This window comes from Mesoplodon bidens (genome assembly GCF_964165515.1).
Source record: "Mesoplodon bidens genome assembly, chromosome: 1".
Lineage (NCBI taxonomy): Eukaryota > Metazoa > Chordata > Mammalia > Artiodactyla > Ziphiidae > Mesoplodon > Mesoplodon bidens.
The window spans coordinates 76,409,944-76,422,834 of NC_138176.1; the positions used below are offsets into that span (position 1 = coordinate 76,409,944).

General features: G+C 40.2%; 1 protein-coding gene across 2 annotated transcripts in view; it reads right to left on the reverse strand.

The window, feature by feature from the left end:
• Positions 1-5,423: 5,423 nt before the first annotated feature.
• The window catches only part of LOC308612805 (uncharacterized protein), an 87,547-nt gene continuing 80,079 nt past the window's right edge, over positions 5,424-12,891 (reverse strand). For both annotated transcript variants that reach the window (XR_014015143.1, XM_081225529.1), the window contains one exon: positions 5,424-5,695. Coding sequence is in view for 1 of the 2 variants with exons in the window: in XM_081225529.1 (XP_081081655.1) it covers positions 5,635-5,695 (61 nt within the window). In the remaining variant the exon portion in view is untranslated. The remainder of the gene's footprint in view (positions 5,696-12,891) is intronic.

Sequence of the window (12,891 nt, forward strand, 5' to 3'; positions counted from 1 at the left end):
TTATTTTCCATTTCAGTGAATGGAGCCACTTAATCCAGCATCCCCAAGCCAAAATAGCGAGTAAACAACCTTTGACTTCTCCTGTATCCTCCTCTCCCCATCTACCTAAATTCCTTCGGTACTTTATATTGTCCTGAGGGTGGAAATGATGTCTTACAAGTCACCACCTGGTGTCTGTCATCTCACCTTCCTCTTCGCTCATCTTTCCCCTTACACTCTCCACGCCAGTTTCTCTAATGAAAGTATAGAGACAAAGAGTATGAAGAACTTTTCTTTGGGGCAAGGCATCATTCTCTTAAAATTTCAATAGAAAGGCCACTTTCTGTGCTGATTGGTGCTGACAGTAGGTCACACATTTAGTTTGGATGATGCAATGTTCTTATATCATACTTTGTGGAAATTGGTCATGAGAAGGTACATTAACAACTCTTGCAGGCTCTCAGAACTGCCAGATCTTAGTGGAAAGATAGAGTTAGAATTTTATGGATTTGGGATCTTTATCCAGAGGATTAGTTTTACTGTCGTAGGTGGGCACAGTACCCCAGAAAGGTACCAGTCATTAGTGCTAGGATTTCAAAGCTGGTAGATTCTCTGCATCAAGCACAGAGAACGTGTGGATCAAGAAAGCTCTGGGCATTTGAACCCATGTTGTTCTGTAGATTCATCAGAGCACAGTTGTTGTTTTGGTTCCCATGTGGAGAAGGATTCAAAAACGTAAATATAGCACTAAAAATGGTAGAGTCTAGCTGACTCCAGTTTATCAATTGGATGATATCAATGATATCAATAGGAGTAAAAGGCAGGCAGCTGGTTGTAGAACAGGTATGTGACTGGAAAAATAATGGACTCCCAAAGATGTCCACATCCTAATCCCCAAAACCTGTAATGGGGAATGTTACCTTACTTGACAAAATGGATTTGCAGATGTCATTAAGTTACGTATCTTGAGATGGGGAGATTTTCTCTGATTATGTAGGTGGGCCCAATGTAAGAGGGAGGCAGGATTTCAGAGCAGGGCCCTATGGTCCTTGCCCCCCCACCCATGTCCTCTGCCTGCCTTTTGTCTGTGGAGAAATTTTAGCCAAAGAATAATTTTAATCAGAGAAGTGAGAAAATGCAGAAACAGAGGAAAACAGTCAAAGAAGATCAAAAAATAATAGTTTAGTCATGAAACATAGTCAAGGACTTTTAGTTCATCCTTAAGGACTGTAGCTAATATTCTGAGCCATATCCTGTGAGCTGTCTTATAGATACTGAAACCTCCACCAGGTGGAAGAAGTTAACTACCTGATGACCAGCCTGTAGCCATGACATAAGCTGCCATGATTCCGAGAATTGGCCTCAAAGAAACAGAAACCAACCCTGGAACTGAAGATCAACTGTACCTACCACAATCAAGATGACGCTCGTCAGACCACTGATGACCAAATTCAAGATGACTGTCAGAGCTGACTGTACTGTTTCTACATGTCGCCCCCTCCCTCTGCCTATAAAAGCTCTTGCCCACTGGTTGTAGGAGGGGGAGAGTCGGCATTTGGACAGGCGTCTGCCCTCCCCGCCCTCTGGATGCCGGCATCCAAAATAAAGCAAACTTTCCTTCCCACCAACCTGACCTATTGGCTGTTGAGCAGTGAGCAGCCAGACCCCGCTTTCGGTGACACTTGTAACAGGAAGGCAGGGTTTCAGAGTAGGCGGAGGTATGACACCAGAAGCAGAGGTCAGAGTGATGTGAATACTAGCTTTGAACTTGGAAGCCAAAGACTATGGGCAGTCTCTAGAAGATGAAGAAGTCAAGGAACAAATTCTCCCCTAGAGCATCCATAAGGAATGCAACTTTGCCACTTCTTTTATTTGAGGACTTTTTATCATCAGAACTATAGTTAATAAGTTTGTGTTGTTTAATTCACTCAGTTTGTGGTAATCTGTTACAACAGCAGTAGAAAACTAACAGAATCAGTCATAAGAAATCAGTTTTCATCTGCTACAGCATCATAAGTGGTATTGAAAAACACCATAGTGCCAGGCAGGCCCTGCAATAACAATCTCTGTCTCTCCAGTGTTTACGCATTCCTATTTTACTGACATGCCCACTGGGAAAGAATTGGAAAGATACGCCTTCTCCCATCTCATGTGAAATTAGGATGCCCTCTATTGAGACAGATTAAACTGAATAAAATATGTTCTATTTCTTTGATGTCTCCCACTGGTGAAAGTCAAAAACAATAAACTAGTCAAGCGATACGTGCACTCTCATCTCTCCTCCTACTAATGCTAGCCTAGCCAGGATTCTGACCCAGGACTCACCACTTCCTCTAGAATTCCTGTTACCAATCTCCAGGCCCCAGAAAAAAAGAAATAGACAAAGACTTCTGACAGAGAAACATGGCAGGAAGTTTAAGTGAGAAAGAAGGTGAGTGGGAGAAAAACAAGATAACGAGAAAAAATGAAGATAGAAGAAAGTTTTTTTTTTAATAAATTTATTTTATTTATTTATTTTTGGCTGCATTGGGTCTTTGTTGCTGAGCATGGGCTGTCTCTAGTTGCGGCGAGCAGGGGCTACTCTTCATTGTGGTGATTTCTCTTGTTGCGGAGCAGGGCTCTAGGTGCGCTGGCTTCAGTAGCTGTGGCTCGTGGGCTCTAGAGCACAGGCTCAGTAGTTGTGGCGCACAGGCTTAGTTGCTCCACGGCATGTGGGATCTTCCCGAACCAGGGCTCGAACCTGTGTCCCCTGCATTGGCAGGTGGATTCTTAACCACTGTGCCACAAGGGAAGCCCCAAGAGCTTTTAACATAGGTAAAAGCATTAATTCTTTTTTTAAAGGGAGGGCGTAATCCACTCCCATAAGCCTCTAAGAGTCTCATCAATAGAGGATATTTAGCATAGAGGTGAACTAACACACACTCCAAATTTTTATGTTGTATGTGTATTTAAAAAGATTCTCTGACCAAAATAAGTCACTGGGATAATCACATTATGCTATCTTTAGATATTAATTACTTGACAGAAAAATATTTCAGTTTGGTTAGAAAATATCTTTTAGCACCATTAATTTTTGAGGTTAGTTTTCTAAAACCACAATTTTAACCAGAGTTCACCATCAAAGTTATCAAACAGAAGCGAATGTGTGAGGGGATTTGTGGCCATTTTTGTACACCCATAACCACACACTATGTCCCCTAGGTACCTTAATGAAGCAAATGGTAGAATAAATTGTGTGCTGTATTGAGCATGCTACTTCATAGACTTCAGATGAGAATGTGCTCTCAGGGAAACATCTTTTAAGAAGACAAAGTTTCCCAAATAGAATGGAGCAGGCAATAAAGTGTACTTAAAAGATGCAGCTCTCCCAGAGCCAGGCAAATTTCAGTAAATCACAAACAAATTAAAATATCTTTAGGAGCAGAAGAGCAGAAAAGAAGAATTTGCTTCTTAGTGACAGGCTGAAAAATTCCCTTCCTGACAGAACAAGGAACTGATCCCATTTACACAAGCCTGGTTAAGCAAAGGGCTTATAACTGTATGAATCCAATAATCTGGATAATACAAGTCCTCCAAAATCTCATTCCTCTCTGCAGTCAGTTTTATGTGGTTTGTTGTTTTGTTTTGTTTTGTTTTGTTTTGTTTGGCGGGAGGGAGGAGGTGAATTTTTTTCTTAAACCTTAAATTATGCAGGGCTATAACTTCACTTAAAGGATTTTTCCCCCAAATTTGCCAGTTATATTGCTAATTCTAACAAGAAACAACATTTCATTGAACTTATCAAATCAACATTGTTATAATGCTAAGCAGACAAAACTTGTTTATAGCATTGATTCAGATCATGGTTACAAGTACAAACTCCAAGGCCAGACTGCCTACGTTCATAATCCAGCTCTGCCATTTGATAGCTGTGTGATTTGGGGTAAATTACTTGACTTTTCTGTACCTCAGTTTTCTCATGAGTAAAACAAAGATAATAACACGTACCCATAAAACCTTCTGCAGTGAATAAATGGGATGGGATATGTAAAGCATTACAATGCCTGGTAGATATTATGTGCAATATAAATTTTAGATTTTATTGGTGCTATTATTATTATTACTTTAAAAGTGTCAAAATATGCTGATCCACAGATGCTGAAGGGCCAGAAAATATACCTTCTTATACCATGGGGCACCTGTACATCCCAATCATGATTTTAGTCCTATCCGATTTGTCAGAATAGAATACCAACAGGGCAACCTTTCAGCTACTGAATGATTTGAAGAATTCCTTTCCCCAGGCCAACATTGATGTGTTTCATGTCATTTTGGATGAGTTTTGTATGTTCTAGAACTTCATACAAATAGAAGCATAAGGTATGTATTCTTATGTGCCTATCTTCCTTTGCCCAACATAATGTTTTTGAGATTTATCCATAGTGTTTATGTAATGCTATTTGTTCATTTTTATTGCAGAGTAATATTGCATTGTATACAACAACCTGTTCATTTATTCACATGTTGGTGGACCTTTGAATTGTTTCCAGTTTTTGCTATATACATGAAATATCTATGAATATTTATATGCAAGTTTTTTATTTTTTTTTTTTATTTTATTTTTTTTTTTTTTCTTTTTGCGGTATGCGGGCCTCTCACTGTTGTGGCCTCTCCCGTTGCGGAGCACAGGCTCCGGATGCGCAGGCCCAGCGGCCATGGCTCACGGGCCCAGCCGCTCCGCGGCATATGGGATCCTCCCAGACCGGGGCACGAACCCGTATCCACTGCATCGGCAGGCGGACTCTCAACCACTGCGCCACCAGGGAGGCCCAAGTTTTTTATTTTTTATATTTCAAAAAACATAAGTAATACTCTTTTCACTTAGAGATGGCTACAATACTTTTCACGAAAAAGAAGAACAAAAGGAGGACTGGGATCTATCAGATACAGAAATATATTATAAAGGTATAGCAATCAACACAGTTTGGTATTGCAGCAGGGACAGAAATTAAATCAAAGAAACACAAAAAGAGAATAGAAACAAAGCCACACATAGGCATTAATATGGAAAAGAACTGACATTAAAGAGCAGTGAGGAAAAGATGGGCTTTTCAATCAATTATGCTGGGACAATTGTATATTCACACAGAAAAAAATAAAATTGAATCCTTTCTTCATAGAATAAACAAAAATTAAAAGGAGATGGCTTATAAGCTAAGTATAAAAAGTAATAATATAAAGCATTTAGAAGATAATATAGGAGAATATCTTCATGACCTTAGGTTAAGGCAGGGTTTTTTAAATAAGACACATAAAGCACTAGCCATAGAAGAAACGATTGATAAACTGGAATACATTGTTAAGCACTTCAGTTTATTAAAAAAGAAAACACATCTTAAGATGAGTGAAAAGACAAGCCACATACTGGGAAAAGATATTTGCAAACACAATTTTATTATTTCACAGTCTCTGTGGAAAAGGAATTTGGGAATGACTTAGCTGGGTGGCTCTTGCATGAAGTTGTGGTCAAGACGTCAGCTGGGGCTGTGATCATCTAAAGCCTGACTGGGGCAGAAGACTCTTCTTCCAAGATGGCTTATTCACATGCCTGTCGGCAAGAAATTTTTTTCCCTGCCTCTTGTCAGGAGACCTCAGTTTTTTGCCGCTTGGTTCTCTCTAAAGGGCTGCTTGAGTGTTCTTATGACATGGCGACTGGCTTCCCCACAGAGCAAGTGATCTAAGAGAAAGGGTAAAGAAGAAAACTTAATGCCTCCTATGACCTAGTCTTGGAAGTCACACACTGTCTTTTCCATCATATCTATTCATTAGAAGTGAGTCCCTAAATCCAGCCCCTACTCAAGGAGAGGAGAATTAAGCCCTACCTATTAAAGGGAGACGTATCAAATAATTTGTGAACATATTTTAAAACCACCAGAGCTATATTCCTACTTCATACAGGATGTATATACATGATCAACTTTGCTAGATAATGCCAAATTACTCTCCAAAGCTACTGTATCAATTTAAACAACCACCATCAACACATAACAGTTTCCCTTTTTCCATAGCCTCACCAAAATGGGCACTGTAAAACTTTTTATTATTTGCTTATCTTCCCATATTCTCATAGATATATGTTAGTTGACATTTCAGCAAGATGAGCAAAATTTACTCAATTGCAGCACTTATTACATTGCACTGAGCAAAGGCCAGAAGATGATGATGGAGTGAGACATGTGGATAATGTAAATATCTGGGGGGAGAGTACTGCAGAAAAAGTGGGAACAGGCTAAGGCCCTAAAGAGGGTATGTACCCAGGCTGTGTGAGGAAAAGCAAGGAGGTCAATGCAGTAGGAATTAGGTAAGCAAGGGGAAGCAAGGAGGGATGCTGTTAGAGGGATGACAGGGTGGAGGGTCAATCATAAAGGACCTTCTAGACCTCCATGGAAAGTTCTATTGGACAATAGAGATACATATTTGGGAGTCATCAGCATACAAATCAGTGGTTCTCAACCTTGCACACTGAAATCACCTGGACTATCTGGAGCCTTGATTCTCACTGTCATTTGAATTTCATGGCTCTACTACGTGTTCCCTCAGGGCCTCTTCCTCTCCACTTAGTCTCTTGGTATGGTCTTTTCACATGGTCTCTCCAGGAGGGTAGCTGGGCTTCTTCTCAAAGAGTGGTGTCATTTCCACCACATGTTAGTAGTTAAAGCAAGTCACATAGCCAACACTATTTCAAGCAGGGGACAAGGTGTGGGGTGCTACACAAAGGCATGAATACTGGAGGCATGATTCACTTGGGGGCCATCAATATAACCGACTACCACATGAAGAAAATATAGACACTAGAGGTATGAGAGACAATGAAATGATGCTAAGATGAATGGACTGTAGATCCCAGTAGAAGATTTATTGGAATTGGTCTATTCAAAACAGTGAGAGGGAAAATTAGCAGGTGGCAACTGAAGAGTGGAATACTTGATATTTTCACAAGGAAAGTATTAAAGTTATTGGTGATGGCAATGTCTGGGGCAATGTTTCTCAATCCTGGTGTCACATTAGAACTAATGATGCTCAGGTAATATCCCAGGAGATTTTGATGTAATTATGCTGGAGGAGGACTGTCATTGGTATTGCTTAAAAGCTCCCTAGCCAGTTCTAATTGAGAGCTAATTCTAATTCTAACCGAGGACTACTGATCTAGAATATGACCTTGGAGGCAAGTGGCTGAGGTAAACTGTACAACAAAATAATTAGGTTAAAAAAAAAAAAACAAACTGAGACACCTGGTTTTTGGAATGATCATCTACATGGACATTGAAATAATTAGAAAAATCTCAAAAGAGTAGTGATAGAGAGTGGTGAGCCCAGGGATAAAATATTTAAGGAAAGAAGATGAGTAACTCCAGGTTTTCAGTTTATGGAAGAGGGTTGGTAACACTGGCATAAATGGGGAAATATGGCCAAAAAAAAAAGTATTAGTATGGAAAACATTTATAGTTTTAGAAAAGATAATATATAGTATCACTTAAACAATTGGATATCCACATGCAGAAGAATAAAATTGGACCCTACTTCACATTATATTATAAAAATTAACCTAAAGTAATTAAAGCCTTAAATCTATAAAGTCCTTAGAAGGACCATAGGGGTAAATCTTCATGACTTTGGTTTGGACAATGATTTCTGAGATACAACATCAACTGCACAAGCAACAAAAGAAAAAATAGGTAAATTGGGCTTCATCAAAATTTAAAACTTTTGTGTTTCAAAGATCAAGAATGTGAAAACAAACAACAAAATGGTAGAAAATATTTGCAAATCGTATATTTGATGAGGGACTTGCATTTAGAAAATACAAAGAACTCTTACACGGCAATAATAAAAAGACAGCCCAATTTTTAAATGGGTAAAGGATCTGAATAGACATTTTTCCGAAGAAGATACACAAGTGGCCAATAAGTACATGAAAAAATACACAACATCATTAACCATCAGGGAATCATGAATCAAAACTGCAACAAGATATCACTTCACACTCACTAGGATGGCTATAATAAAAAGACTGATAATAACAAGTGTTATTAAAGATGTGAAGAGGAACTTCCCTGGTGGTCCCGTGGTTAAGACTTCACCTTCCAACGCAGGGGGTGCAGGTTCGATCCCTGGGTGGGGAGCTAAGATCCCAGATGCCTTGCGGCCAAAAAACCAAAACCAAAAACAAAACAGAAGCAATATTGTAACAAATTCAATAAAGACATTAAAAATCATCCACATCAAAAAAAATCTTAAAAAAAAAAGAAGATGTGGAGAAATTGGAACCTTCATTCACTGCTAGTGGAAATGCAAAACAGTACAGACTTTGGAAGAATCTGGTAGTTCTTTAAAAAGTTAAACATAGAGTTACCATATAACCCAGGGATTCCACTCCTAGGTATATCTGCAAAAGAACTGAAAACATATGTCTACCCCCAAAAATTCAAGAGAATAGAAAAACTTGTATGGATAGATATATATGATATATCCAGAATAGGCAAATCCATAGAGAACAAAAGCAGATTAGTAGTTACCAGGAGATGCGGGGGGAGGGAAAATGGGCAGTGATTACTAATGGGCATAGGGGTTTTTCTCCAGGGTGATGAAAAAGTTTTGAAACTGGAGAGAGGTGGTCATTGCACAACATTGTGAATACACTAAATGACACTGAATTGTATACTTTAAAATGGTTAATTGTATGTTATGTGAATTTTACCTCAATTTTTAAAAATAGAAAAAAAAACTTGATTATTAACCTCTTTCCATTAAACCAAGTACTCAACAAAACAAGAACATTAAAATCATCAGGGTTTAGCATCTCATTCATATAACATATACACTACAGATGTATAAAAATTGAAATATACTATTACACTTAGAGTTTATAGCTTTTTAGGAGAAAAAAAATTTTTTAACCAATTTTGTTCAGTTCTCCCAACATGATGTGTTTGACATGTTATTTCAACATCCGTAAATAATTATTATTAAAAGTAAAAGTGCTTGTTTGTGAAAAGCAATAACAAGTTTTCCTCAAGCATGTTGACATTGCAAAGAATATTTGAGGTCTCACTTTTTTTTTTTTTTTGCGTTACGCGGGCCTCTCACTGTTATGGCCTCTCCCGTTGCGGAGCACAGGCTCCAGCGGCCATGGCTCACGGGCCCAGCCGCTCCGCGGTATGTGGGATCCTCCCGGACTGGGGCACGAACCCATGTCCCCTGCATCGGCAGGCGGGCTCTCAACCACTGCGCCACCAGGGAAGCCCTGAGGTCTCACTTTTTGAGATGTCATTTACTATAATGAACAAGGGATATTTAGCTCATTGCTAACATGATGGACATGTTCTTACTCTTGTCACTAATATGTCTGGATCTAAGACACATATTTAAGTAAATTCCTAGAAGTTAGTATTCGATGAAAATCACTGCAAGTGGATAGAGTGTGGCATCAGGAGAGGGTCTGGCAGTGGGCTGTGGGCAAAGATCCAGGTGGGCTGGATATTTTAATCACCTCATGTATTAAGTTTTCCAGGCCACCCATTATATAGGCATCTATTACACATCTCACACCTGAATAGGAACTTTCTCTGATTGGGGACTCCAGGTCTTACAACAAGACTGATGTGAAGTACAGTTTTGTCAACGAATTGGCTATCTCATGTTATCATAGCAACAAATACAATTCAGGGAACCTTGCACAACCTCAGCTTCATGAAGTTCCTAGAATGATTGATTGTTTCTTTTCAGTAAACTTTTTTTTAACCTTACGAATACTTTTTTAATGACAACAGATGGTGAATTTATACAAATTACAGATTAGAATATAATGAATACAAAACCTATCTAGATAACAGTTAGAAAAGTATCACTTACAAAAGTAAATCTGATTCAAATGGCTAAAGAACTCAAGCCCCACATTTTGATAATTATATGCATCTTTCAATGTGGCACATCTAAACCCTGCCCCGTAGTCAGGGAACTATTCAAGACTACAAAATATTCAGTGACCCTAGTGATCAGCAACCTGCTTTGAGTCCTACAATGAAGCACCACAAGGTCTTGTTGGGGACCCAACCTCACAGTCAAAGTCTGTCCACACACACGTACACACAACCTACCCGTTGGCCCCTCTCTGGGGCCTGGAGATGCACACCCCAATGGCAAGATAGGCCCTTTGGAGAAGGGGTCAGAAGAAGAAGCTTGTGGAGGCCTGGGAAATGGGCTTTGGCATCATTTGGTAGGGAATTCCACTGTTCAGTATCCTGAGCATGGTTTGGGGGACAGGGGCTCGGGGAGAGAGTACAGAAGCAGCACTAGGTGGTACATGCGCTTGGCCTGGTGGACCTTCACTCTGTGGGGAGGGGACTAGCTAGAGAAGGATATAAACAGGGGCTCTCAAAAGGTGAAGCCCAGAGGATAAGCACAGTACTGCCTCAGGCCAATGTTCAGCACACTTTGTAGAGCTTTTTTTTTTTTTTTTTTTTTTTTTTAATTCTGGCTGTGCCAGGTCTTAGTTGCGGCATGTGGACACTTCGTTGAGGCGTGCGGACTTTTAGCTGCAGCATGCAAACTCTTAGTTGTGGTATGTATGCGGGATCTAGTTCTCTGACCAGGGATGGAGCCCAGGAACCATGCATTGGGAGCGCAGAGACCTATCCACTGGACTACCAGGCAAGTCCCAACTTTGTAGAGCTCTAACAGTTCCACTAACCACAAATTCAAGAACCATTTCACTTAGGATTAGCCTTATCCGAGTGAGTTCAAGGAAAGGAAGTTACAAGAGTTAGAAAGTCAAGTCACCAACCTGTCCCAGGGCAAAGGGTGTGTCTCATGAGGTTTCTGACCAGATGTTTCTGAGTTACTACTCTTATCTCTCTAAAGCCTAAAGCACTGCTCAGCTGTTTCCCCAGAAAGGTCACGTAGCTAATGTTGGGTGCAGGGGAGGTAGGACATGGGGAGAGTCCCTGCCAAGGGGCAGTGGGTGAGTCTCCAAGGTCTCCATCTTTTCTCCAGTCCTAACCCACTTATTGACCTGTGCCTCCTCATCGCTGTCCCCTCCTATACATGGCAAATGGCCTCAGAGTAAAAGATGTATCTGTTCACCAGTGTGTGCTTTTACACTCTCCCTGTTCTCTCAAAGCAATTCCTCACTATCTTATTAGGTCTTTGATGTTCTCAATAAGATGTTTTCTATATATTGTCCAGATGCTTTAGTTGATTTTACAAGAAACTTGGGCTGAATTATAGTTGACTATCACTGACAGTGGAAATCCCAAAATGGCTTTCATATACTTGTTTTTAGGCAAATCGTGTTTCAGCAAATGGACCCCATGTAGAGCTTCAAGTTTCCCTGGACTAGCTTTGAGAATGCATTATTTAACAAACACTTGTTAAACCAGCACTGACTGAGTGTTTCACTATTTAAAGCACTATAGAAAACCATGGAGAAGATACAAAACTGAAAAAGATGCAAGTCGTGCCATCAACAGAATATCATCTTGAGGGGGAGTCAGACATGTGTGTAAATAATAAAGGAATGAAGGAGGAAGGCAAAGTACCAAAAATGAACTGAGTCTGAAAGGAACAAGCCTTGAGATTACAAATTGGAACAGAAATGTCATGTTTTGGGAAGACTATAAATCAAAGATCTCAAAATGGTAGGCCACAGACTGAATTCAGCCCACAGTCATGTTTGGTTTGGCTCACACAGCGTTTTAAAAATAGGAGATTTCCCATTTTAAAAAAAATCTGGATTTCCATCCTCTGAAAGCTCAGAAGATCTGGCAACCGTTCTCATGGCCAACTGGCAACCATCAGCTGGGGCGAAGTAGACACCGCATCCCTGGGGAGAGCTTAATTTCTCCCTTTGGCTACTTTGCCTATCAGTCCCCCACCATCATCCTTCACACCCTGCGTGTTTCACTTTTCTCAATCTAATGAAAAATGGCCTATAAATGCAGCTTTCAGCCCTTCTCCTTGGAATCAGTGAATTTTTGGCCTTCAAATCCACACCCCCTACATACACACACACACACACACACACACACACACACACACACACTTTATCCCTATTTTTCTCTATAAAAAATCTAAACAATAAGGTCTTACCACCACCACTTTCAGTCATTTAAATAAATGTCCTTTCTGTAGGTATGTAGGTTTATGATCTCTGTGTATTGATCCTGTCCCCACAGAGATGAAGAAATGGTGTATTTAAAGATCCACCACTCCTTGTTCTCCCCCAAAGAGAAAAACATCAGGCTTTATTTGTCATAGACTATTGGGGCAAGAAAAGAAGAGAATAGAGCTCGCATTGGAGAATGATCAAAGGGAAACGGACACTGCATGTGGGAGTGGGGAGAGTTGAAGCCTGGCAGCACAGAGAGAGGGAGGGTTTCTCTAAGGGGCTCCATTCGAGTGTACAGGACCTGTATTGTGCTGATGTCTTTGCCAACATTGCTTGATGGCCCAGGCTTTCCTGAGAAAGATCTCCCAATGCCTCCCTTCCCTTCTGAGTGCTTTCTGTGGATGTGCTCTAGCTCTCATGATTGAAAAAAAGGGATCTAGCAGGGCGGTGGTGAGGATGACCTCTTTTTGGTAGGAACTGAGCTAAGGAAGACTTGCAGGTACATTCACTGAGATTTTAAAGCATTTTTATGTCTAATGGTTAAATGTAGTTGACACAATAAAACCGCATACAGTTTGAAGTCAGACTAACCTGGCCTTGAGCCCTGGCTCTGCCCCTCGTCACTCTGCACCTTTTCCTCTTAAGTTTCAGGATAGTTGTGAGAATTAAGGCAATATATATGCAAATTGCTGAGGACAGTGCCTCATATACAACAAGCACTCAATAATTGCTAGCTTTTATTATTGCTTCACTTTACCTAGGATCCA